At 44.0% G+C, this 23,264-nt stretch overlaps 1 protein-coding gene across 2 annotated transcripts in view; it reads right to left on the bottom strand.

The window, feature by feature from the left end:
• GRIN2A (glutamate ionotropic receptor NMDA type subunit 2A) overlaps positions 1-23,264 on the bottom strand; it is a 342,689-nt gene that overhangs the window by 30,880 nt on the left and 288,545 nt on the right. For both annotated transcript variants that reach the window (XM_010980055.3, XM_064478196.1), the window contains exon 12: positions 4,763-4,950. In XM_010980055.3, coding sequence (XP_010978357.2) covers positions 4,763-4,950 — 188 coding nt within the window. The remainder of the gene's footprint in view (positions 1-4,762; positions 4,951-23,264) is intronic.

Raw genomic sequence — 23,264 nt, 5'->3', positions numbered from 1 at the left:
CACCTGACCACTGAGTATGGGCCGAAATCAACTGTTTCCTTCTATTTTCTCAGCATCACTTGCTTCTGAACAATATTATCATATAATCTTGTTCTCCGTAATATCTTTTTGCTGCCCTCTGTACATCAAAAGGGCTTTAACCTCTATGATCTTCCTTCTGTCTCTTCAAATCCCAGAAACACATAAAAAAATTTACAAAATTCATGAGCTCGATGGGGACTAAGGGATCTCCTGTTCAACCTCCCCTTTGAAGCCAGAAATGCCATTTTTTTTAAAAGATCCCAGACTTACTCATTCTTTATCTACTCACTCAGCTGTCATCTTTTAGGTACCAGGGTGATACTAGGTACCCAGTAGTTATTTGCCGGTTGCTGGATAAGTTAATGAATGAGGGTCTGTGAACTCTGGCCCATTATCATCTTTGTCGAAATCTTAAGATTCTTATTTTCTTTATGACTTACTGTGTCCTTTCTTTCTTCTGTTTTAAAAAAATGGTATATCTCACATTTCTCCTTGACCACTCGCTCCCCTATCCAAGACACGTAAGAATATATATATATATATATGTATATATATATATATACAAACACACATATATATATAATCTGTATTAATTCATATATGTATGAATTATTACAAATGTGTTCATATTTTGAGGTTAGATATTTTAATTTCATACTTTGCCAACCAACTAGACGGTAAGCTCCTTGAAGGAAGGAGGAAAAAGACCATGAGATCTCCTTCTTGAGACATCAGTGCCTAAGAATGTATGTTTCTCAGTGAATATTAGATATTGATGATCAATGCTGAAAAGTGCCTTTGAGTGTTGTTACTAAACTACTGAGAACGAAAGATCCCCACGTTGCACTCCATTATTTCAGAAAGGGCACTACACTTAGGCAGGAAAAGGACGGTAAGATCTTATTGGGATTCTGTGTGTCTGTTAAAGGAGGTCAGTAGCCCTTTTCCCGGGGAAACGCCTGGCAGGCTTCACATAAGAGGTTCCCCCAATAACCAAACACTCCACTCAAAGGTTATATTTACATAGCTCATTAGGAAATTTTTTTATACTTTTGACACTCATTAGACTCGTAATCATCCACCGAAGCTACTCTATAACAAGAGATAAACACTCCATTCCAGAGGATGAATAATAATTAGGGATCGCTCAGCACTGTGCTCTTTCCAGGTCTAATTTTAGAGCATAATTAATCCTGCTGAAGCTGTATAAGATAAGTGAAATATTTATGCAGTTGTGTTAATTCATGTATTTACTCCTAGAGAGACATTCAGAATTGGACATGGCTTTCCGGGAAGATTATCTTGACGCCCCCTGGAGCAACGTCACTTTCTCCCCAATGTCTTTGCCTCCAGATGGTCTCTAAAGATGGAGCTGTGAAGACACATTCCCAACCCAGACAGTCTGACCGGGAAAGCCATGAGCCAGGACAGAAAATATCTCTAAGACTCTAGATGCCCTGTGAGTATAAGGAAAACATCTTTGGCTTATTTGGATGTCCTTATTTTTTTTTTTTTTAATTTACCACAAAGAGGACATTTTCTGTTCAGCACTGTATTTCCGTGACACTAATTTGACCATATTATCACCAACACAACACTAAATAAGCTATGTTGAATACTGGAGTGGTGGATGGACAACAATGATGAGGAGGCACGTGGAGAGTGAGGTGGAGAAGGAGGAGAAAGAGGAGGGAGAGAAGAGTGATAATGGTGGTGATCATCATGGTGCTGGTGATGATGAAGGTGGTGGTGATGATGATGATGGTGGTGGTGGTGATGATGGTGGTGCTGGTGATGATGGTGGTGGTGGTGATGATGATGATCACGGTGTTGTTGATGATGGTGGTGCTGGTGATGGTGATGATGGTGGTAGTGATGATGATGGTGATGATGGTGATGATGGTTGTGGTGATGATGGTGGTGCTGGTGATGATGGTGGTGATGATGATGATGGTGGTGGTGGTGATGATGATGGTGGTGGTGGTGATGATGATGGTGACAGTTAGCATTTATTGAACCATTTCTATTCCCAGGTAGCTGTACTAAGCCAAGCTCTTTACATATAACCTCTCACTTTATCTTCACAACAACCTTATCAGGTAAATATTTCTGCGTTCAACTGCAAATGAGTAAACTGAGGCTGAGAAAAATGACCCTTTTCATAGAAGCATTTGTAAATGGAACAATAGATGTTGTTCACATATACACCAAATTATTTCTTTCCAAAGGATCTATGCATCTTGAGCATCTAATTAGCCAACTTTGATAGATATCCTAGAGAATTAAGTGAAACAGGAGTCTTACATAATTGACTTCCATCCAGAGTGAGGCCCCTTAAGTAGAGACTTTGCCACTTTCTCATTAGGGGACTCGTAAGCTCACTGAGCTTCAGTTTCCTCCTCTGTAAACGAGTAGCAGCAATATTTAATTTCACAAAGTTGTTATGAATATCAAATTAAAGAACACATGTAATGCATCCAGCGTGGTGATTGGCATATCCTATTCCCTAAATATGTTACTATTTCATAATAGATGCTGTGAGAATGACAGCCATGGTAGGTAGGAGTAGAGTTACAACTGACTTATTTGACAGCTACCCATCATATTTAGAAGTTTCCAGTCAAATGAAATACATCCTGATACCAACCATTCATCTGTGTGTGTATTTATTCATCCAATCCTGCATTGACCAGTTGCCTGTTATGGTCAAGACTGTGTGGTGTTTACTGCTGGAAGCAAGACTCTGGTTTGCTGAGTAGTTTACCCCATGTGGAGGTGCTCAGGCAGCCTCCACGGGACAACTGGCCTCAATGCGTTGTGTAATTCCAAAACTCTTCCCGTGAAAGGTAGCGTAGACCTCCAGAGTATACTTTGGGCTTGGCCATAGGACTTGCTTTGGAGAGAAGGGTGTTAGCAGATGTGAATGTGGCAAAGAAGAGACTTGAACTCTGCATGTGTAGGCAGGTGTTTTTTTCTATGCCTCCAACAAAGCCACGGAAAGGGCTTTTTCCAGCTAGCCACTGCCCCTTCGGCCTGAGACCCAGAACCAGCATGTGTGGAACAGAGACCACAGAGATGATCCACAGGCTTGCAGCAGGGAGTGGAGCCACCGCAGCCCGAGACGGAGCTTCTCCACTCAACCTGCACTCCCACAAGCCAAAGAAATGCTTGTTGTCCTCTGCCTCTAAGATTTCACAGCAATCGTTGACCACCACAGACACAAATCATGATCACACAGCAGAGAATATGGCTCTCGATCTGAGTGAGGAAGGGACAGATGCCCTAAAGGGAATTCAAAGAATCAGCTACTCTTATTTGGGAGTTAAATATAAAGCACATGTAGATCTCATGACGGTTCTGTGAGAAATCTAGGGTTTAATTCTGGGAGGAGAGAGGGTAAGGAATTATGCACTTTGTTCAAATCCACACCAAACATATGCACTAACCTCTGCCCATTTCGACACTGTATTTGGCCAGAGTGGTTGCCAGACTGTCCTCTCCCAGCTCTAGATGGGCACGTTCTGTAACCATCTCTGATTATAGCCTCCAACCTTCTTAAAGGCAGCTTCTGCCCTAAGCCCTGGGGTTTTATATCTTATTTATACTCAAGTTTTCAGAGTTAACTTGCCATCTCTGCTGGCTTTGCTTTTCCTATCCCTGTGTCGGTAATTCACAGGGTAACTAACATGCCATTTGAGCTAGGACAGGATTCTAAAAACCATGTCATGGAACAGTGGGCTGTGGTGAGACCACCAACTATGAAGGACAGAAGAAAATGAATGCTGTTGGAGATCATCAGCCTACTTAATTGTACAGTTCCATAAATATGGTAATCCCACTAGACTGTCGGCCCTGTGAGGGTGGAAACAGTTTTTTTTTTTCCCCACATGATAGGCAGTCAAGAGGTGGACTATAGTGGAAACCCATGGGATTTTTGCTCACAATTCCTTTTGTAGAGACTGCCTCTCCTTTGTTCCTCCGTAGGGTAATAATAGGAGCCGTTGTGTTAGGACAACATGGCCCCGCCCCTTATCCACTCCTGAAGGGTTCAGGAAAGAGCACTTGACCCAAAATGCATCAGGAATCTTTCCTCTCGAATTTGAAATTTAGAATTTAGAAAATAAGAGTTTGGGACTCAGAGCCTAGTTATGTAATGTCCTTGCTCTAGAGCAGAGTTTCCTTTTTTTTTTTTTTTTTTTTTTTTAACCTTTTTACTGCTAATGTTTGGAGTCAGATAATCCTGTGTTTTGAGATGTAGGGGGCTGCCCGGGGCACCGTAAGGTGTTTGCCTGACCTCTCCCCACTAGATGCCAGTATCAAACAAGCTTCCTTGTCATGATGATCAAAACTATCTCCATACATAGCCAATTATCTCCTGCACCCCCCACCCCAGCCCCCCAAGTGAGAACCACTGCTCTAGAGAGAGGACCTATGAATTCCTGCTGTTGAGGCCCTAGGACTGCCCTGGTTCCTGTTTTTCCTGCTGAACCTATTTGCTCAACTCTTTCCTAAATTCACTGAGATAGACACTTCTTCATCCTTCTGATAAATTCCCTTTAATTTATTTAGTTATCTGTAATTGGTTTCCATCACAAGCAACCTAAAGAATCATGGTGTCATGTGATCGGCACTCAATAAACACTCTTAGTGAGCAAACTCATCACCCAAAGGTCCATTAGGAAACGGAGACAGTGCAAGGGTCTCAGGTCTCCAGAAGGAAGGGGGCCCACCAAGGTCTTACCATCACCAACAAACTGGAGCAGGGCCAAGTCAATCTGCCGCTTCCAAGGGGAACCCTTCTGGAGGGCAATTCCGTAACCGGTGGTGGCAAAGATGTACCCACTCCCAATGGTCACCAGCTTGCAGCCTTCGTCCCTCCCGGCCTTGTAATTCAAGACCGCAGCGTCATAGATGAACGCGTCCAGTTTCCTGCAACGACAAGAAACCAAGGAGTCACGGGGATGGTGAGCGAGGTATGATCTTGGCGCCCAGTTCCCGAGGCCTGTTCCAACATCACACACTTTCTTTCACACAGGAGATGATGACTCATGACGGCTCCATCCCATCATCATAAAAGGATCTATTTTTAATGAGGAGATAAAAGCCAGGACCTTTTCTCTCCGAATTACAAGAGGCAGCTAAATAAAGACAGGAAGAATCCTTATGCCCAAGTGAGTAAACAGTTGAGTCTGCTGGTTTGCTAAGTGTCTGCCCTTAGCACGCCCAACAGTGGAGAACAGTGGCCTATTTAGAAAGGTTTGCATCCGAACAAAATAAACCATTAAGGGACAGGAGAACTTGGCGGTTGCATGCGGGAAAGGGAGAGAGACTAAATAGGAATAATGTCTCTCCCTGCCCAAAGGAACGTGTTTACTATTTTTTTGTATCACAAAAATTATTATGTAATAATCTTTAGAAACCCAATTCATGTAGAAAATATTAAGACTACAATTAAAATTAAATTGCCTATCATTCCATAACTCAGAGGCAACCTCTGTTAACATATTTGTGAATGACCTTCCAAGTTTTGTGTGTGTGTGTGTGTGCAGACACACACACACATCTTCTAAAAGAGGGGTTGGTAAGTTTTTCTGTAGAGACAAGGTAATAAATAGTTTAGGCTTTGCGGGGTAGCTATAGTCTTTGTTGCAACTACTCAATTTTGCTATCGTAGCATGTTATAGGTTGAACCATTTCTTCAAAATTCATATATTGAAGCCGTAACCCCCAGTGTCTCCAAATATGACCTTATTTGGCGATAGCGTCATTGCAAATGCAATTAGTTAGGATGAGGTCATCCTGGAGTACAGTGGGCTCCTAATCCAATATGATCGGGGTCCTTAGAAAAAGGAGAAATTTGGACCCAGACATGCACACAGGAAGAAGGCTGTGCGAAGGCTGGAGTTATGCCGCCACAAACCTACGATCTACCAGGAGACACCGGGGACAGACCCCTCCCACGTGCCTCAGAGGGAGCACGGCCCGGCTGACACCTTGATCTCGGACGTCCAGCCTTGAGACGTATGAGACAAAAACCCGCCTGTTGTCTAAGCCTCCTGCTCTGTGATGCTTTTCACTCAGCCCTAGGAAACTAATAGCTAGCATGAAAGCAGCCATAGATAACACATCAGTGAATGGATTCAACTCTGTTCTAATAAAAGGTTATTTACAAAAACAGGTTGGCCCATGGGACATAGTTTGCAACCCTTGTTCCAACCCCCCCCCCCCAAAATAATTATTCCATGCAAACCGTTTCACCAATGGCATTCTTTTCTCATTTCACCCCACACATAGGGCACATATTTCTATGTCAGTAAACATAGACTATTTAAAATTTTTTGGTACATTTATTTTTATTGAGGTATAACTTATATGGAATAAAGTGCTAGATACATGTTTACACATACATGTATATCCTTAAAATCACCACGCATGTCAAGGCAGAAAGCATCAGTCATCTCAGAAGTCCTGTTTGCCGTCCCCCACTCCCCCCAAGTCAGCACCTTCGAAAAGGCAAGCATCCAGTAATCCCCTCAAAGGCATGGCTGAGCTTACGTCACGGCCTACATCCTCATGAGTGGGCATGTATGTTGTTTCCAAGTCTTAAAGCTATTTAACAAGGCTGAAATGATCACCTTTGTATACAGAGATGGATGTCCCAACTCCGAAGTAGGTAAGAAAACTAAATCAGAGAGTTCTCAACTTCCCGACTCTTTTTCAACTTTACTGCCCTTCTCTTCTTAACAGGAGAACATAAAACAGTGAAGCAAAGAAAAATAAAAGTGGCAGGGAGAGGATGTAAAATGCTGCATCCTTTCAGAGACAGCTGCCGAAGGGCTCCCCATGGGAACAAAACTATTTGGAAGGTTTATGGCTGCGTTCTTCATTTTAATTCTCTGTTTCTGTGATGGTTAGAGATGAGGCAGGAAGACAAGGCTGGTCTCGCCAACGGGAAGACTCTGAGGCTTTGATCTCAAGGCTGTAGGGTGGGAGACATGATTTTATGCTCTGAGAGTATCAAAAGGGGGTCAGATAATCCCAGGGGAAGAGAGGGAAAACCTGGGCGTTGTCAAGGGTGATGGTGAACACAGCTGACAAACCAAGAGGAAACAGCCTTTCTGCACAGCCAGCGGCAGAGAGCTGTGGACGTCTGGGATGGGGAACTCGGAAAGGTAGGTTTGTGTATGATGGCAGTAGGGCAGGTGACAGGGGCAGTGGAGGAGCAGGTGGAAGGGATGTGAGTTCTAGTCTCCATTTGGACTGTGGCACCACCTTGGGAAAGTCACTTCCTTCTTTTGGGCTGCTGGTTTCCATCTGTGAGATGAGGTGGTCACTGTGGTCCTGCTGACCCGTCGTATCCTACAATTGTCCAAGCCAACAGTCACCTTCGGTCACTCTCAGTAGGGAAACTGAGACTCTAGATAACATGTCTCCTGAGGACTTCAGGCCGTGGGTAGTATTTGTCCTCTTAATGAAGCTGGGATGCTTACAGTGGCAATACTTCCCGTTGCCATGGAGATGCCAAGAACCTGAGTCTTATTAAAACTTTCTCAGACTCACCCAACTCTCTTCTCTCAATTCCTCAAAAAAACAAACATAAATACATACACAGGTGCATACAGGGCATTTGAACGTTAAGGCTGTCTGTTGGTATTCACGGGGGTGGAACTTTCCCCCATCCCATTAACCCACCGCACGCTGACGCATTTCTGGGACAGAAATCTGAAACTGTACCTGGCAACCATACGAGAGTTGTCCAACAGCAATTTAAATTCGTATTTTATGGACAGGCACAGATTTCTGCAAAGCATCACCACATTTCATGACAAATCTTCAGTAGAGCAAAATAAAATACAGCCAGATTTGTCCAAAGGAAAAAGGGACGTTTTCTCAGGAAACAAAAGTTTGCAAAAGCAAGATGCCATCAAGCCTGAGGGAGGACAATTGCCAAAGACACAACTGATTCATTCTGAGCAAAGCAATTACACGTTGGTATGCCTGCGTGGGCTGGTGTCTGTGCCCTTAGGTGGGTCTGACCACGAAGACTCCCTGTGGTCTTGGGGCCTCGTCAGAACCAAAGTGAGAACAGCATATGAAAGAAACCACAGAACCAGGTAATCTTGATTTCTCTCCCTCATTGATGATTCTAGAGCTCTGGGATCTAAATGCAATGGTCACAGATACCTGCTTGTTTAAAGACATCCCTCTGACAGACACGGCCATTGTCTGCACAGGGCTGGACAAAGGGCACAGCATTGTACATACATTGTCCCATCAGGGCCTCACAAATGCCCAGCAGGGAGATGTACCATCATTATTATCATTATTTTCCTAGGTTGTCGATGAGCAGGTGAGGTTCTGAGGGGCCAAAGCAGCCTGAACTCATCTACGATATTTACGAACTCCCTGTTACAGACCCTCTATGGCAGCATTGTCTGGCAGAACTTTCTGCAATGATGGAAATAAACCCTGTACCTGTGCTGATACAGCTCTCAAGCACTTAAAGTGCGGTTAGCCCGAGTGAGGAACTGGGCTTTTAATTTTATTTCATTTCACGAATTTAGATTCCGGTGTAAATGGGCTCGCGTGGCCGACGGCTACTGACGTGCATGGCGTGGCTCCAGGTGGGCGGGGGGAGGCCCCGGGAGGGGGGCCCTGGGCCCTCCTTGCTCCGGCACAAAGACCTCTGCTTTTGATCTCTTTCCAGCTGCAGGGAAATGTTCCCTGCTGTTAAAAAGAAAAGATGTAAAATGCACTGACGTCAAGAGTGGGCTGACGTGGTCGAAGACTTTGAACAAGGCCCCTGTAGTCTGGAGCCTCATTCTTCTCTCTGCAAAGTGGGGCCGACATTATCTGCCCTTTGAGGGCTGTTGGGAACAAAGTGATGTTACACAAGCAGAATGTGTGTGCAGTGGCTGGCGCTCAAATGCTCGAGACACACAGATGTATTCCATCGAACTCAGATTTTATAGCAAAGGGGCTCGCAATGTTTACGCCTTCTCTGGGGCAAATGAAGGCCTGAATACTTTCCGTGCACGATCTCATTTCCTTTACCCCTTCGAGCTGAGCAAAGTTGGATGGATTACTGCTGTCCGCACAACAGGAGGGAACGAAGGTGCTGAGAGGTAAAGTGACAACATAGTGTCAGAGCAGCATTTGGGCTTAACACAGCCTGATGAGAAAGGCCATGGACATAACCACTGTGATAGCGTGGCCCATTAGATTTGTGGGCTGAATAGCAGCAGCTCTGTTACTTATGCAGTTCGGACTGGGGGGTCCGGCTGTAAATGAAGCCCGGTGCTACGGGAAAAAAAAGGAAGGGTTTTAAGAGATTTGGTGGGTTGTTCAGTTTCATCTCTCTCTTTCCCAGTGGATGCACAGTCATGTCAGGTCTAGAGTCACCTCCACAGAAAGCATCTCTTGCCCCCCCCACACCCCATCTCTGTCCCTGGGGAGAGGTTTAGGTGTAGATGGCCAGGGCTTCTTGTTGAGGGTAGAGGATCAGAAAGAGGAAAAGGCCACCTGAAGCCCAATTTAGACCAAAAGCATGTGGGGGACTGGAGCTGCGACGTGGGAGACAGTGATGGATTAGGCTGCAGCGGGGTAATTGGCAGCACTGGGTTTGGAGCAAGGTGGAGATTAAAGCTAGCACTGGAGGAAAAAGGCCCTCAGAACTCGGAGCAGTCAGCTGGACGCTTGAGGGCTCACAGGCAAGGAATGCAGGGAAGCTGCTCTGCTTGGTGTCTCCTGCTTTTCAAGAGGAAGTTGTCTGTGTCCCTGCCTTCCCAGCTCCTGCCTGGTTGTATGGCTGTCACCCGTTAAGTGCTTCTCCTACTGGGTGGAGAAGGCTCAAAGATACGTCTGAGAACCGTGATGGGGACAGGGCCCCTCCCTGGCGCACCTCTCTGCCCTACTCCCTACAGAAGGCTGAGCTCTTCCCCAGACATTTGTGACAAATGAAGCAACGCCTCGGCTCCCCAGGGTGAGGGCTGGCCCAGAGCAGCAGCCCGACACAAACGCCGTGCTGTGCTGGCCGTGCGACGTGCCCACCCCCAGGCGTCACAGAGGCTGTGTGGGTGCTGTCGCCCCTTCCCTGTCACCAGTAGTCCTCAAGGAAAGCAAACGATTAAAAATGACAGCAATTCAGAATGAGAGGGGGAAATCAGACCTCCTCTCTGCAAATCCGCACAGAAGCAGAGGAAGGAGGAAGGTCACATGTGCCCCACGTTGCTTTCACCTGGTGGCTTCCTGCCAGATTTTTCGACAGCTTTGAAGAGCTGCTACAGCTTCCCTGAGTGTGTAGTTCTGACCCTGTTCCTTGCATTGGTCCTTCTTCTACCTACAGGATGGCCTGAATGTTTGCTCCTGGCCCCAAGACTGTCTGCTGGCCAGGCTGATTCCCTCTACGAAAGGTAAGGCTATGGCCCCTAGTCAAGGCACAGTCCCTCTGGGGAGAGGGGACTCATATTGTCAAGTGACTTGACATTTCTTAATCAAAAGTTTCCGGTTTTAGCTCATCATCTCCTTATGCATGTTTTCAGATGCTCTCTGGGGGTCTCAGCACATTTAAAGGCTAATTATATAGTTAAAGTTAATTATTCATTCATTAACATTCAAGAGGCCTTTAACTAGACATTGACTTGTTCTGACGAATTAATGAAACCGGAACATGTGTGTGTATGTGAGCTAAGTGTCTGTGTGTTTTGGAGGTCTAGTCTGAAGCGTTACTGAAAATTAAGCATCTCTTTGATGATAACTGAGTGTATTTTTTTAGGGCACATCAAAGCCTTGCTAGGAAGAGAAGCATGTCAGCCAGGGATTTAGGCCAGTCAGCACGTCTGGGCAACTGTGGAGCCATGGATGCGGTTCAGGCCCACCTCTGCCAGTTCTGTGAATGAGACCCCATCATGGGACCTCTCTGAGCCTCGGTTTTCTCATCTGTCAAGTGGGGAAACAACAGCTCTTTCACAGGGCTGGCTGTTGTGTGGATGAAAACAGGAGTGAAAGCATTTAGGAAGTTACATATCCTCCTGCAAATTCAGGAGGCTGTTGGGGTAGTGATGACGTCACTGTGCGGAGAAGCGAAGGTGGTACCCAGGCACAGGGCTGCTGGTGGGTGAAGGGCGTTCACGGGCCCAGAAAGCGGTGCCTCTGACGCATGAAGGTGTCTGCTTGGGCAAGAGACACTCAATACATACAGAGACCATACCTGCCGTCAGCACGGTTTGGTCTAAAACAGGCTTTAGGAAAGTAGCCTAGACTCACATTTTGACTCTGAGTTTGCGAATACAAACTTTCAAGTCAGAATTATACCAACACTGAGACATTTTCACTAAGGAAGCATTTTTCAGAGCAAACTCCATTAAGCTAATTTAATTCCTAGATCAGTATCTCGCCTAGCATAGTTGAATTGTTTCCAATTTTTTTTTTTTTTTTGGAAACGATTTTCACTGGGATCAATTCTTTTGTGTTGAAATTTCATAGGGATTTGATTCATTGACCATAATAAATTTTACTAATTTATAACTTCTGCCATTGTGGGTTTTCTTTTGTGGGTGTGATTGGGACCAAGTCCAATTCTCCTGGATCAAAATTGTGCAGAGATCTGAAATTGGCCAAGAAGATTCAAGTCATCTGTGGGTTTGTCGTCAATAACAAATTTCACCCTGTGTGCTTTTCGCTGTTGTCAGTTTAATCTGTGTTGATTAATTCTTCCAGTAATATTCACTGTGAATTGGGTAAAAAAGACGGATGGTGAATATTGGATTTTTCTTTTAACTGAGCGATCTTGTAAGCCAGAGGCAGAGAAAGGCAGAGAAGGAGGGAGGGAAAAAATACAGATGGAAGCATGTACCAGGGAAAACAGGAGGACAGGGAGAAAGATAGAAAGGCAAGAGCAAGAAAGAGAGAGGGAGGGAAAGAGACAGAGAAGGAGAAAGAGACAGTAAGACACAGAGGGAGATGGACTTATCCAAACAGACTAAGAGACAAAGAGGGAGGGAGAGATGGCAGAGGGAGGGGAGGGAGGAAGGAAGAGAAACGAGGGCAGACAGCAGAGGTGAGGTGCACACGGTCGACTAACAACCTCAAACACAGGGGAAGGTTAAAACAACACAGCAAAAGCCCACTTTGTTCCCGTTAAATTTAACATTGGAGCCAGCCTTGTCCAAGTTGTCGAAAGGTCACGGAACGCCATCATTTAATTTTTCAGAAGAGAAAACCGAAGCCCAGAGGTCCCTGCCCAAGGCGTGCCGCGGCGTCCCTGTTTCTGGATCAGCCCTCCTGCCAAGGCAGTGCACCCCCGGGGCACCCCTGCACGGCTCCTCCAAGCTGAGCACAGGTTTTCAGGCAGGATGCGGGGTCAGAGGAGCAGGACTGCAGGGCGCTGGGTAGGTCTGTGCGCACAGCTAAGCTCTGACTTCCCCGCCTGGCCCGCAGGAACACCATCTCTCCCATGTGGCTGTGCCCTAGTTGAATGAAGCATGAGCTACAGCTTCACCTGGTGGCTCACGGAGCGCTATGCAAATGCTGCTCCTTCCTCTTGCTACCGCTCACGTCCTGACACAGGAAAAGCATTGGTTCCTTCTGAAATGTAAATCTTTTATGCAGGTTCCTGGTAGGTACTCTTCAAGGGCTGGGATCAGAGTCAACCATTCTACTGCAAATTCCATGATGCACAGCATATTATTAAAAAAATGCTCTCAATACAAAGAATGTTTTGTTTGTTCAGACTGTTCCTGAATGTCTCCTACGTGCCAGACACTGTGCTCTTCGCCTGCGCGTCTCATTTAATCCTTACCATGGTTCCTGAGCACAAGTTCCTAAGTTATCATTCCCAAGTGAAGGAATCATAATTAGCATCATTTTATAAACAAGATCACTGAGGGCCAAGAGATTAATGAACCTAAGGTCCCACGGCTGAATGTGAGTAGAGAGGGAATTCGAATGCAGGATGCTCAGCTTTTAAGCAGCACAACACACTCCTGGTAGTGCTCATGATGCGGCCGAACTTGTCACACACCAGGGCTGACAGACAGGGACGCTCAAAGGCCAGGAAATATATGGAAGTGAAAGAGAAAAATGGGAAAAGAATCAATATTTAAGGAAATTCGATTATGTGTCTGATACGGTGCCAGGGACTTTCCTTAAATCAATACATTTAATTCTCAAATGAATTCTGGGAGACAAGGGTTTTAAAGACGTGGGAAACAGGCTTCAGAGAGGTTAATTTGCCAAAGGTCACACAGCTGGTAGTCATCAGAGCCAGAATATGAAGCTGGGTAGTTCTCAATCCAGAGTCTATGCTCCACACCAAGAGCTCACTCAGAAAATCACTCACTCACTCAGCTGAATAAGACTAACCTTTCTTAGAAGCTATAAACACTATGACCCAGAAATTCTACTTCTTGAGGTCATTCCTACAGAATTACTTGCGTAAGGGCAGAGAGGACTCATCACAGAGCTTTAACATGGCCATCTTACGAAGAGTCCCCCGGAGGGAAACAGTTTAATCAACTGTGATGTATGCAAACCATGGAATTCTTTCCAGCCATCAAAGAGAATGAAGGCAAAAGACAGCTACACATATAGAAGGCTCTTCAAAATTATTATTAATTGAAAACAAAGCTGTGAATTACTGCGTAGAGTTTGACAGCATCCCACAGAATAAAATTTTATAATTATGTGTGAATACATAAATACATCCAACAAAGGTCTAGGAGAAATGGCATGTATATCAAACAGATAATAGTGCTTACCTGGTAGGGGTGGGGGTGACTTGGCACTGGGAGATGGTCAAATGGGTGCTTATATATTTGCATTTTTTACAGTGAGAATATATTTTTTAATGAGAAGCAACACAGCACGGTGGGTAAGAGCACAGATGTCAGATGTCAGTTCAAATCCCAGCTCTGAAACTTACCAGCACGTGCCTGGTAAGTGACTGAACCTCTGCATGACTGTGGAGACGAGCAAAATTTGCCACCCCAAATTGTGTCTCTTTGGCACGAGGATTAATTAAGGCTGATTATTTTTAAGAAATAGAGAAGTCTCAGGAAGCCTTTCTTTTTACCTCCTCCTGCGCTGCCTAAAGAATTGAGATGAAGGGCCTGTTCCTGGCACGGAGCCACCGCCAGACATACCCGCAAAGAATGCGGGCTAAGTGCGCTGGGGGAACTCAGCAGCGCCCAGAGGTCAGAGTCCGCTCTGTGTCCTCTTGCCTCTATTAGGCCCAGCAAACATTTTATTTACCAAACATTTGCTTTTCCATCTCCATGTCAATGGACACCCACCCCTTTGTAGTCCCAACCCCCCACCCTCAACATTCTCCTTTGTTTTTAGCTGAAGACGGTATTGGAAGTGAGCGTCTGGCCATCTTGGCGAGCTACTCAGTTTTCCCGGGTCTCTCCTATGGATACACGTTACTAAAGTTTTGTTGGCTTTTCTCCTGTCAACGTAATTATCAGACCAGCCAGAAGAATCTGGAAGAGGAGATGGAAATTCCTTCCCCCCCAACAACAGTTTCTCTGTGTGCACAGTGGAGGCGCTGGACATGCAACCTCACGGGGCGGTTGTGAAAAGTAAACGAAAAATCATAGGTAAAGTGCTTACGACAGTGTCTGGCACAGAGTGAGAGGCAGGGATGGAGAAGGCACAGGAAGCCAGCCGGCACAATAATCGCATCGCCCGATGGTGGGCGTTCACACACAAGAACCCGTGTTGCATTCGAGTGCACCGAGCCTCTGGGTGAAATGCAAGGTCACCCGCCGCATGCAGCACACGCTCGGATGGGGCGCTGGGCAGTGAGGCCTCTCCCCCAGACCCCAGACAGCGCTTCTGCGGTGCTCACACTGGACATCTGTCAGAAACCGGTGTTGGGAAAACCACACTACAGCCTCGGTGAATGTGGTGGGTTGAATAGTGTCTCCCCCAAAATTCACATCCGCCCGGAACCTCAGTCTGTAATCTTATTTAGAAACTGGGTCTTTGCAGATGTAATTAGTCAAGGATCTCAAGATGAAATCATCCTGGATTTAGGTGGGTGCTAAATCCCATAACTTAAAAGAAGAGGAGACACACAGGAAACAAGGTCACACAGAGACAGAGATAGAGGTGCGAATGATGCTGCCACCAAGAGCCCCCAGAAGCAGGTGGAGCCAAGGACAGCTCTCCCCTAGATCCTTCGAGGGGAGCCTGGCCCTGCTGACACCTCGCTTTTAGACTTCTGCCTGCAGAACTATTTCAATCCCCCAAGTTCGCAGTAATACGTTACGGAGGCCCTGGGGAACTACTGCAGTGGGGAAACCCGAGGTGCGCGACCAAGTTCTTAGCACTCCTCCACCTGCCTTTCCCTCCATGGAAGGAGGCTGGACTTGCCAGGGCAGAGGCTGCAGTCTAGGTGCCAAGCACTCTCCATGGCGGGTGAACAGCATCTCCCAACCTGCGCTGGGAACTTCCACGGCCTGAGCTAGCCCGGCTCCAGGAAAACTCCCTCCTCCCCCACTGCAGCTACAGCAAGAGAACACACAGGCGGACGCTCTAACTCCGAGACCGTTTTAGCACCCTGGTCTGTGGGAACCAGTTTACAGCTTTCAAGCAGACACGAAGGAAGCGCACAGCTGAGGTTTTCCAGATCCGAGCTGCTGACAGGCAGGAGCACCAGACTCCCCGGGTCTCATCCCCCTGCCTCATAGCAAAGGTGTCCAGCCCTTCTCAGCATCATTCACTCGTCAGGACAAGCAGAAAGTTAGACACCACGGGTAGAAAGAGATGCTAGGCGGAGTCTGAACGCCAGCTCTGTTGCTCACTTAACCTCTGGGCAAATGGCTTCTGCTCCTTGAGCCTCAGTTTCATCTTCTGTCAAATGGAGAGAGTGCCTATTTAGCAGAGTTGAATCAGAATGAAACCAGATCATATACTTGAAGTCCTGGTGTGAGTTGCAATCAGTAAGAAGAGGCGATTTCTAAGGAGATGGAATCTGCCAGGAAGCTCCTGCTTGTTCACAGCACCCCCCAGGAAGGATTCCCTAACCATGTGCATCCCCATAGAAGGAATACACCCCTTTTTTTGGTTTGTTTCCCTCTGTGAGTTCATTTCTTTCCTCTATCTCAATGGAAGGAGAAATACTGTCCCCTTTGAAAAGCAGCATTAAGACTTCCAAAGGAAAAAGAGACATTATAAAGTACGAACAAAATTAGCTCTCGGCTTTGTGTAACAGTGCGTAATTAGAAACAGGTTAATGGTGCACTGCTATGGGAATGTTCATACTCAGTATTTTAAGCTGTGACTCAAAGCACGGGTTCTGGAGCAAGTGTGGCCTCCGATAAACTATTTAATCTCTCTGTACCTGTTTCCTCAACTGTAAATGCAAATCGTGACAATCATTGTCTCACAGGGTTGTTACAAGGTTTAATTAAGATAATGCAGCCAAAACATTCAGAACAGTCCCTGGCACATAGGTAAGCTCTTAATAAATGGTACGAGATAGAAATACCTCCCTTAGTTCCCAGAACAATTCAGGCGGATTGTTCAAACTGCAGTAGAATAAGGTTTAAACATATGGATAAAGCAATTTGAGTGAATTGAACTCAGAGATGGAATAGTAGGTAAGGCCTTAGGGAAAGTCACAAAGCAGATAGTCAGGCCATAAGCTCTCCGCAGTTGCTAATGGAAGATCATAAATTAAGCTCTGAATTATGTAGAAGCCCCAGCAAAAACAACATGACGAGTAGGTACAGGACTTGTCCACAGGATACAAGCGTGTCTTACAGTGAAGAAAAACAGCGCTCTTTGTGGCACAAAGTCTGAAGCATGATGTAGGATGGCGTTCTCAACAAATTGGCATAGTAACGGTATCTGCAAGCTTTCTGAAACAGCTGTTTCCTGCAAGGGCCCTCCAACACCAGACAAGGTATGATGTAAATACCCAGCAGGAAAAGTTAAATTAATTAATCTTCCTCTAGCTCAGGGAAGTGTCATCTAGTTGAGTGTGATAATCGTCCAGCAAAACTGAATAGATTTAACCGAAAGAAACAGAACGTATTTGCACACATGCTGATTCAATGTGTGTAAACTACAAATTATAAACTATAAATGTGTCCATGTGGACAAATACCCAAAAGAAGTGCAGGAAGAATTGAAGAATTACATTCGAAAGACACTTTTTTTCTTTTCTGATTATTATAAGTAATACTTTTGTGGAAGAAAATGTGTTAAGTATAAAAGGGTAGAAAGAAGCCCACCGTTCTAACCATTGAGCAGGATCTCTGGTAACATTTGATGTTTTTCATTTCAGTCTCCTTTCTTCCTCTCTCTCTTCTCTCTTCATCTCTGAGTTTACAGAGTTGGGATCCCATTTTACTCAACTTTTCCCCTCATTTTTTTCTGTTTTTAATACTTTACGGGTGACCTTGAAAATCCATTCATATAGTTTTAATAGAGTTTAACAAAAAATAATTTCAAGCACAAAAAAAAGATGTCTCTATTTTCTTGAGTTTTTATTAAGAGTAAAATTCCTAACTCTCTGATGTGGTAGCAATTATTTTTGAGCTTTATTTGCAGTGTGGGGGTGGATCTCAGAAACCAGGTCATTGTCGATCTGATTTTCTCTGGAGACAATGCTATCCTATTTAAGAGAACAGCTCACTGAACCCCGAGGTCTATGCCTGCTTTCGAACTCAGCAGCTAGAAGTGAACCCTCTGAGTGGGATTCTGCTTGACTGATAAAATATAGCTAATAAAACCTGCTCAAATGGCATCCTTGAAAGAACTTGCTATTCATGGCAACTCAGCATCAGTGAGGATCCTCATGCTTTCCTGGTCCACCTTTGTCTTAGCAATTTCAACTACCCTGGACCAGTTTCTTTTGAGGATCTTACCAACTCGTAGATTGTCAGTTGATAAATATGTATTATATAGCATACATATATTATGTGCAATGTTAAATGTATATATTGTAAGGAAGCAAAACTTGCCACCCCCAAATCTCTCTTGGCATGCTAATTATTTCAAGCTGAAAACAATCAAGGCCCAAAAGACTCAGGAAGAAAGTTTGACCTTCCTCCTAACTGCCTAAAAGAATTTAGATTGAGGACGTCTTCTGAGATGCAAGCCTGACTCTTAATGGTCAATAATTCTATAATGTTAAGTACTTAGTTAAATAGCTTGTTGGGTAATTAGTTAACTTTGTGGAGTCTTAGGTTCTTCATCTCTTAAAGTATCCAGCTCATAGGAGTAACAGTAACCAGCTCATAGGAGTAACAGTACCCAGCTCATAGGGGTAACAGTACCCAGCTCATAGGAGTAACAGTACCCAGCTCATAGAGGTAACAGTACCCAGCTCATACGAGTAACAGTACCCAGCTCATAGGGGTATTTCTGAAGATCAAATGAGACTATGCATGTGAAGTGCTTGGGGCTGCATCTCACAGATTGTTCGGTTTAAATCAACGCAAAGATGATACAGAAATAAGATAATGTTGTCCCAAAGACAAACCCAACTTAACACACCCAAACCCAAACTTCCGTTCCTCTACCCCACTGCTCAGTCTGTGCTTTTCCTCCCCCAGGTCCTGTCCACTCCAGGCAGAACAGCAGCTCTCAATATTCAATGAATTGCCCTCTCAAAGCCTCATAACTGCCTGTATCTGAATCATGGGAACTGCTAATACAACAGGAACTCCTGACCTCTGCAGGCTTGGAGAAGCTGCGCTCCGTGACAGGGGTTGGATGCTCCCCTTTTCTATGAAGACAGTTCTGACACTCGCCAATTGATGTGACCACACCCCTCCTTTTATTTTTACAGGCACATCAGTGAGTGCAGTATGAGTCTAGCTGACAAATGCCTAGTGGCAAAAGGCAACCCTCCCTTCCAATTCTTCTCCCAAACGACTCAGTGTAAGGGAAGCCAAAAGATGCCTGTCTGTTTCCCAACACTGTTGGGCTGGAAATGAAATCAGACAGGGGAATGGGGGAAAACTGAAGGCTGAAGACTGATGCTTCTAAAGAAAATTGGAACTTTTCATAAATTGATATAAACATAATAGGACATGAAAATCAGTTAAAACAACAACAACAAAAAAACGTATAAACCATCCCACTGTGTCTTCAAATATTAGGCTCCTTGGAGTCCGAGGAACGTTGATGGTTTAATTTAAATCTGGCTTAAGTGCTCTGCTTACAGTTTTGCCCACTTGTCAAAACTGCTTGGAGAACATCAGCTTCTGATGACAGAGCATTTATAAACCTAAATCCGTCTCCACGCATTTCAGATGCAGTTCCTTCTTCTAAAGCAGATGTTTTGGAAATTTGATTCGTGTACGTCAGAATCACCTGAAGAGCTTGTTAAAGCATGCAGATTCCCAGGTCCTTGCCCTGGAGATGCTGGTTCTGTTGGCTCAGTGGGGCTCAGGAAGCCACAACTGTATTAGTACCCCCACTGATTCAGACTTAGGCTACGCTTTGAGAGACATTGGTCTAGAAACCTAGGGTCACTAACCGTCCATCCACCTTTGGTTCAGGGGAGCCCCACGCGTCATGACAGATCTACTCCTGAAAAAATCCTATTTCTGTTTGCACATCAAATTCTGTATTCTCACTGACTTACCTGATATTTTCTGGGATGCTTTATCTCCGTTTATTATGAATTTCAATAAACAATGATACTTGGCAACTTAGTTTCAAATGACACGTAACAACTTAGTTTCAAGTTTCTGTGTCCCTAAGCTCTTCTTTAAGTGATTAAGGACCCTGAAGATAAGCTACACATCCAGACTGGTTGGTCTACTCTTTATATGCATAATGTGTTTATAATGTATCAAAATCACTTGGAGCAGGAGAAGGCTTGTTAAAATGCAAACTCACAGGCTCCATCACTATAGAGAAGGTCTCGTGTTGGGTCCAGAAACTTGGGTTTTAACAAGCAATCATGTGATTCATGCACAGTTGGTCCACTAGCCAGGCTTGGAGACACCCAGCTTGGGACAGTTATTCTAAATCACAAAAATGACAGCAATTTATAATTGTGGTTTGTCTGGATTTTGGAATGTTCTAAATACATGTTCAGTTGTTTGAGACAAATTAAAGAATCTCAGAATTATTTCAGAGATCGAATAATCCAGCCCTTTCACTTGTTATATGGGAAACTGAGGCTCAGAGAGGTGACGTGACTTGTCCAAGGCCACGGCTAGCTAACGATAGAGCCCAGTCTCCAACTGAGCTGGGATTCTCATTCAACCATAATCCAAAGTCCCTCTTGTGTTCCAGACTCTTCCAGGAAGCTACAAGCCATAAAGAAGCCTCCCCATTTCACCGACCCTGGTGTATATGCACACATCGTCACTAAGCCACAGATGTCAGTGAGACTTGTGGGTGGCGGGGCGTGACCCAGCAGTTACAAGCTCCGGGTTTTCTAAGCCAAGTCTCTCTGGATTTAAGGGTATAGGGAAAATCGTTGAAGGGAATGTCCTGAAATTCAATAATTCAGAAGCACATGGGGCACCTCCCTCTACCTTCTAGAGAGAGAGAAGCTTCTAGAGATGCTGTGCATGGTGAAGGAGGGGAATGGCTATTTTTTAAAGCTGGAGTTTATTTTATTGTTATTCCTTAAACAGTGTATCCTGTTCCTATTTTCTCTTGTAGAATTATTTCATAATATGCTTCACACTTTAAAGTAATGTATTTCATCACGAAATGAGATGTGAGAGGGAAAAGGCCACTAAGCGTGGGGAAGGAGATAGTTGAAAGAATCGCCCTGTAGTATGATGGTGAGCAGATGTGATTGACACAGAGTTTGTCAGATGTGGGAGCAGACTGGTAGTGGCAGTTCTTAAACTTTGATTCTTCTACTCACATGAGGAGTTCAAGTCATATCTCACACTCACCACCAAGAAAAATTCAAAACATTAAAAGTGCAACCAAAATAGAAGGAAAATAGGAGAAAATTATTTTGTAACCTAAGAGAAAAGGCTTTTTGCATTCCTACTCAAAATAGAAGCCATAAATAAAGACTGATAAATGTGACTATAAAAATATATAAATCTCCAGGGGAAAAAAATATCTGCAAGCTCAAATGACAACAAAACAAATAAAAAAAACTGGGAAAAATATTTGTAATCATGCCAATAGTAAAGGGATCATTTCTCTCATAGATAGGTTAATAAGAAAAGACCATCAAACCAACAGAAAAAAATAATGAACATTTTCAAAAGAGAGATTGCAGGGGGAGGCTATAGCTCAAGTGGTAGAGTGCATGCTTAGCATGCACAAGGTCCTGGGTTCAATCCCCAGTACCTCCTCTGAATAGAAATAAATAGATAAATCTAATCACCTCCTCCTCATTAAAAAAAAAATGAACAACAACAAAGAAAGCAAAATAAAGCAGCAACATTTACTTATTAAAAAGAAAAGGACTTGCAGAAGGCTTTTATTTACATGTGGTAAAAATGTACTGATAATAAGAATGGGGCAAATTAAAATAGATTTGGGCAAATGTCTTACCTATTACCTTAAAATTTTAGAAGATTGATGACACGCTGCATTGGCAAAGACTTTGAAGAGCTAGGCACTCTCACACATTGATGGGGTAAAGGTGAGTCTCCTTGGGAGGGAAATATGTCAGTGTCTGCCAGAATTACAGCTGTGTGTAGTCTTTGACCCAGCAATCCAAGAAATTTATTCTACATTGGATGTGACACCTATGTAAGAATATTCACTGTAGTAATTTTTGCAACAACAAAAAATGATGATATCCTAATAATTCAACAGGGCACTGACTACCGTTCGGTATATTCACACAATGAAAGACTACGAATCTGTTAAAAAAAAAAACCAAAAGCAAAACCCAAAAAACCTCTGTAGCTATTTAGAAAGTTCCAGAAGGACACCCAGGAAAGCAGTAAATGTGGTTACCATGGGGGGTACTCTAGGCAAATAAGGAAAGTGTGGAAGGAAGGCTCTTTACTTATTGATTTTTGAATCATATACATGTAGTATCTATCAAAATTTAATTTAATTAATTTAAATAACTAACCGAGGAGCCTAAAATTTGAAAGTGGTTTCCCCCAATATTAACATCCCTGAGATGGAATGAGCAGGAATGCCCTCACCGCTAAGAGTATGTGTAGTTATTTCTTTTAAAAAGAGGCTCATGTCCCTTTAGCTCTAGATTCTAAGATTACAGTAACGATGTCATGCATTCCCCCCCAGTAGGAGACTGAGTGTAGAGTCAGCCCACCAGCTGCCCAAGTCTGCTAAGATGGATGTTATAATCATTATATGGCTTTCTGAGAACAATTTGTACAATTTATGGCCAAGGATAGTTTCTATTTCTCCATTCCTTTTTGTTTGCATTATAAAAAAAAATTGAAAAAGAAAAAACAATCCATTTTGTTCTCTGTGACAGATGGATGAAGAGGGGGCCAGCCAGTTTTCAACCATTATTTCTAACCATTGTCATCCACATTTATGCTCCTGCTCTGTCCAAAGCAACACTATATGTTGATGAAAGGCCACAATGTAAACAAACAAACAAAACCCCATACCCATAGCTAAGCTGGAAAGTCATCAAAAATCTGTCTTTTCTGTTATCTACTAAAATTGAACATACCACACTCTACATCTCAGCTACTCCAGTCTTAGGTATATGTCAAGAGAAAGGTACTCACTTGTGCAAAGAAAGAAAGAATGAGAAAGCCCTCAGGAGCTTTACCCATAATCGCCCCAGATAGGATATGACCCCAACATTTACCAAGAATAGGAAACATACAAGCATGTGTTGTGCAGCCTCACAATGAAATTCTGCACAGCATGAGAATGAAGGACCTGGAATGACACACAGCAATCTCATAAACAGAATGGTGAGTGAAAAGAAGACAAAAAAGGAAACTGACTATACTTCAATAAATATATATATATATATATACAACAAAACATAACTTGAAAAAACAAATGGTGATAATACAAACAAGCATTAAACAGTGATGCTGAGTGCAGCCCAGATTCAGAGATTCGGTGTTGACTAGAAGGTAGAAGGGAAGTGAGGAAATCTCCCAATTTTAATCAGACAGTATCATTCCTTGTGGGGCCAGAGATTCATTTAGTACCTCCTTGGCTGAGAGCTACAACTGACAGGAATGTTAAATGGAAGCACCAAATATTTATTCTTCACAATACAAAAATAAAATAAAAATGATAATGCTTGATTGACCTAAAAAAAAAAAGAAAACATACAGTATGGATTTTATTAT

Source organism: Camelus dromedarius, chromosome 24 (assembly GCF_036321535.1).
Source record: "Camelus dromedarius isolate mCamDro1 chromosome 24, mCamDro1.pat, whole genome shotgun sequence".
Lineage (NCBI taxonomy): Eukaryota > Metazoa > Chordata > Mammalia > Artiodactyla > Camelidae > Camelus > Camelus dromedarius.
This window is presented reverse-complemented; position numbering and strand designations above follow the sequence as displayed.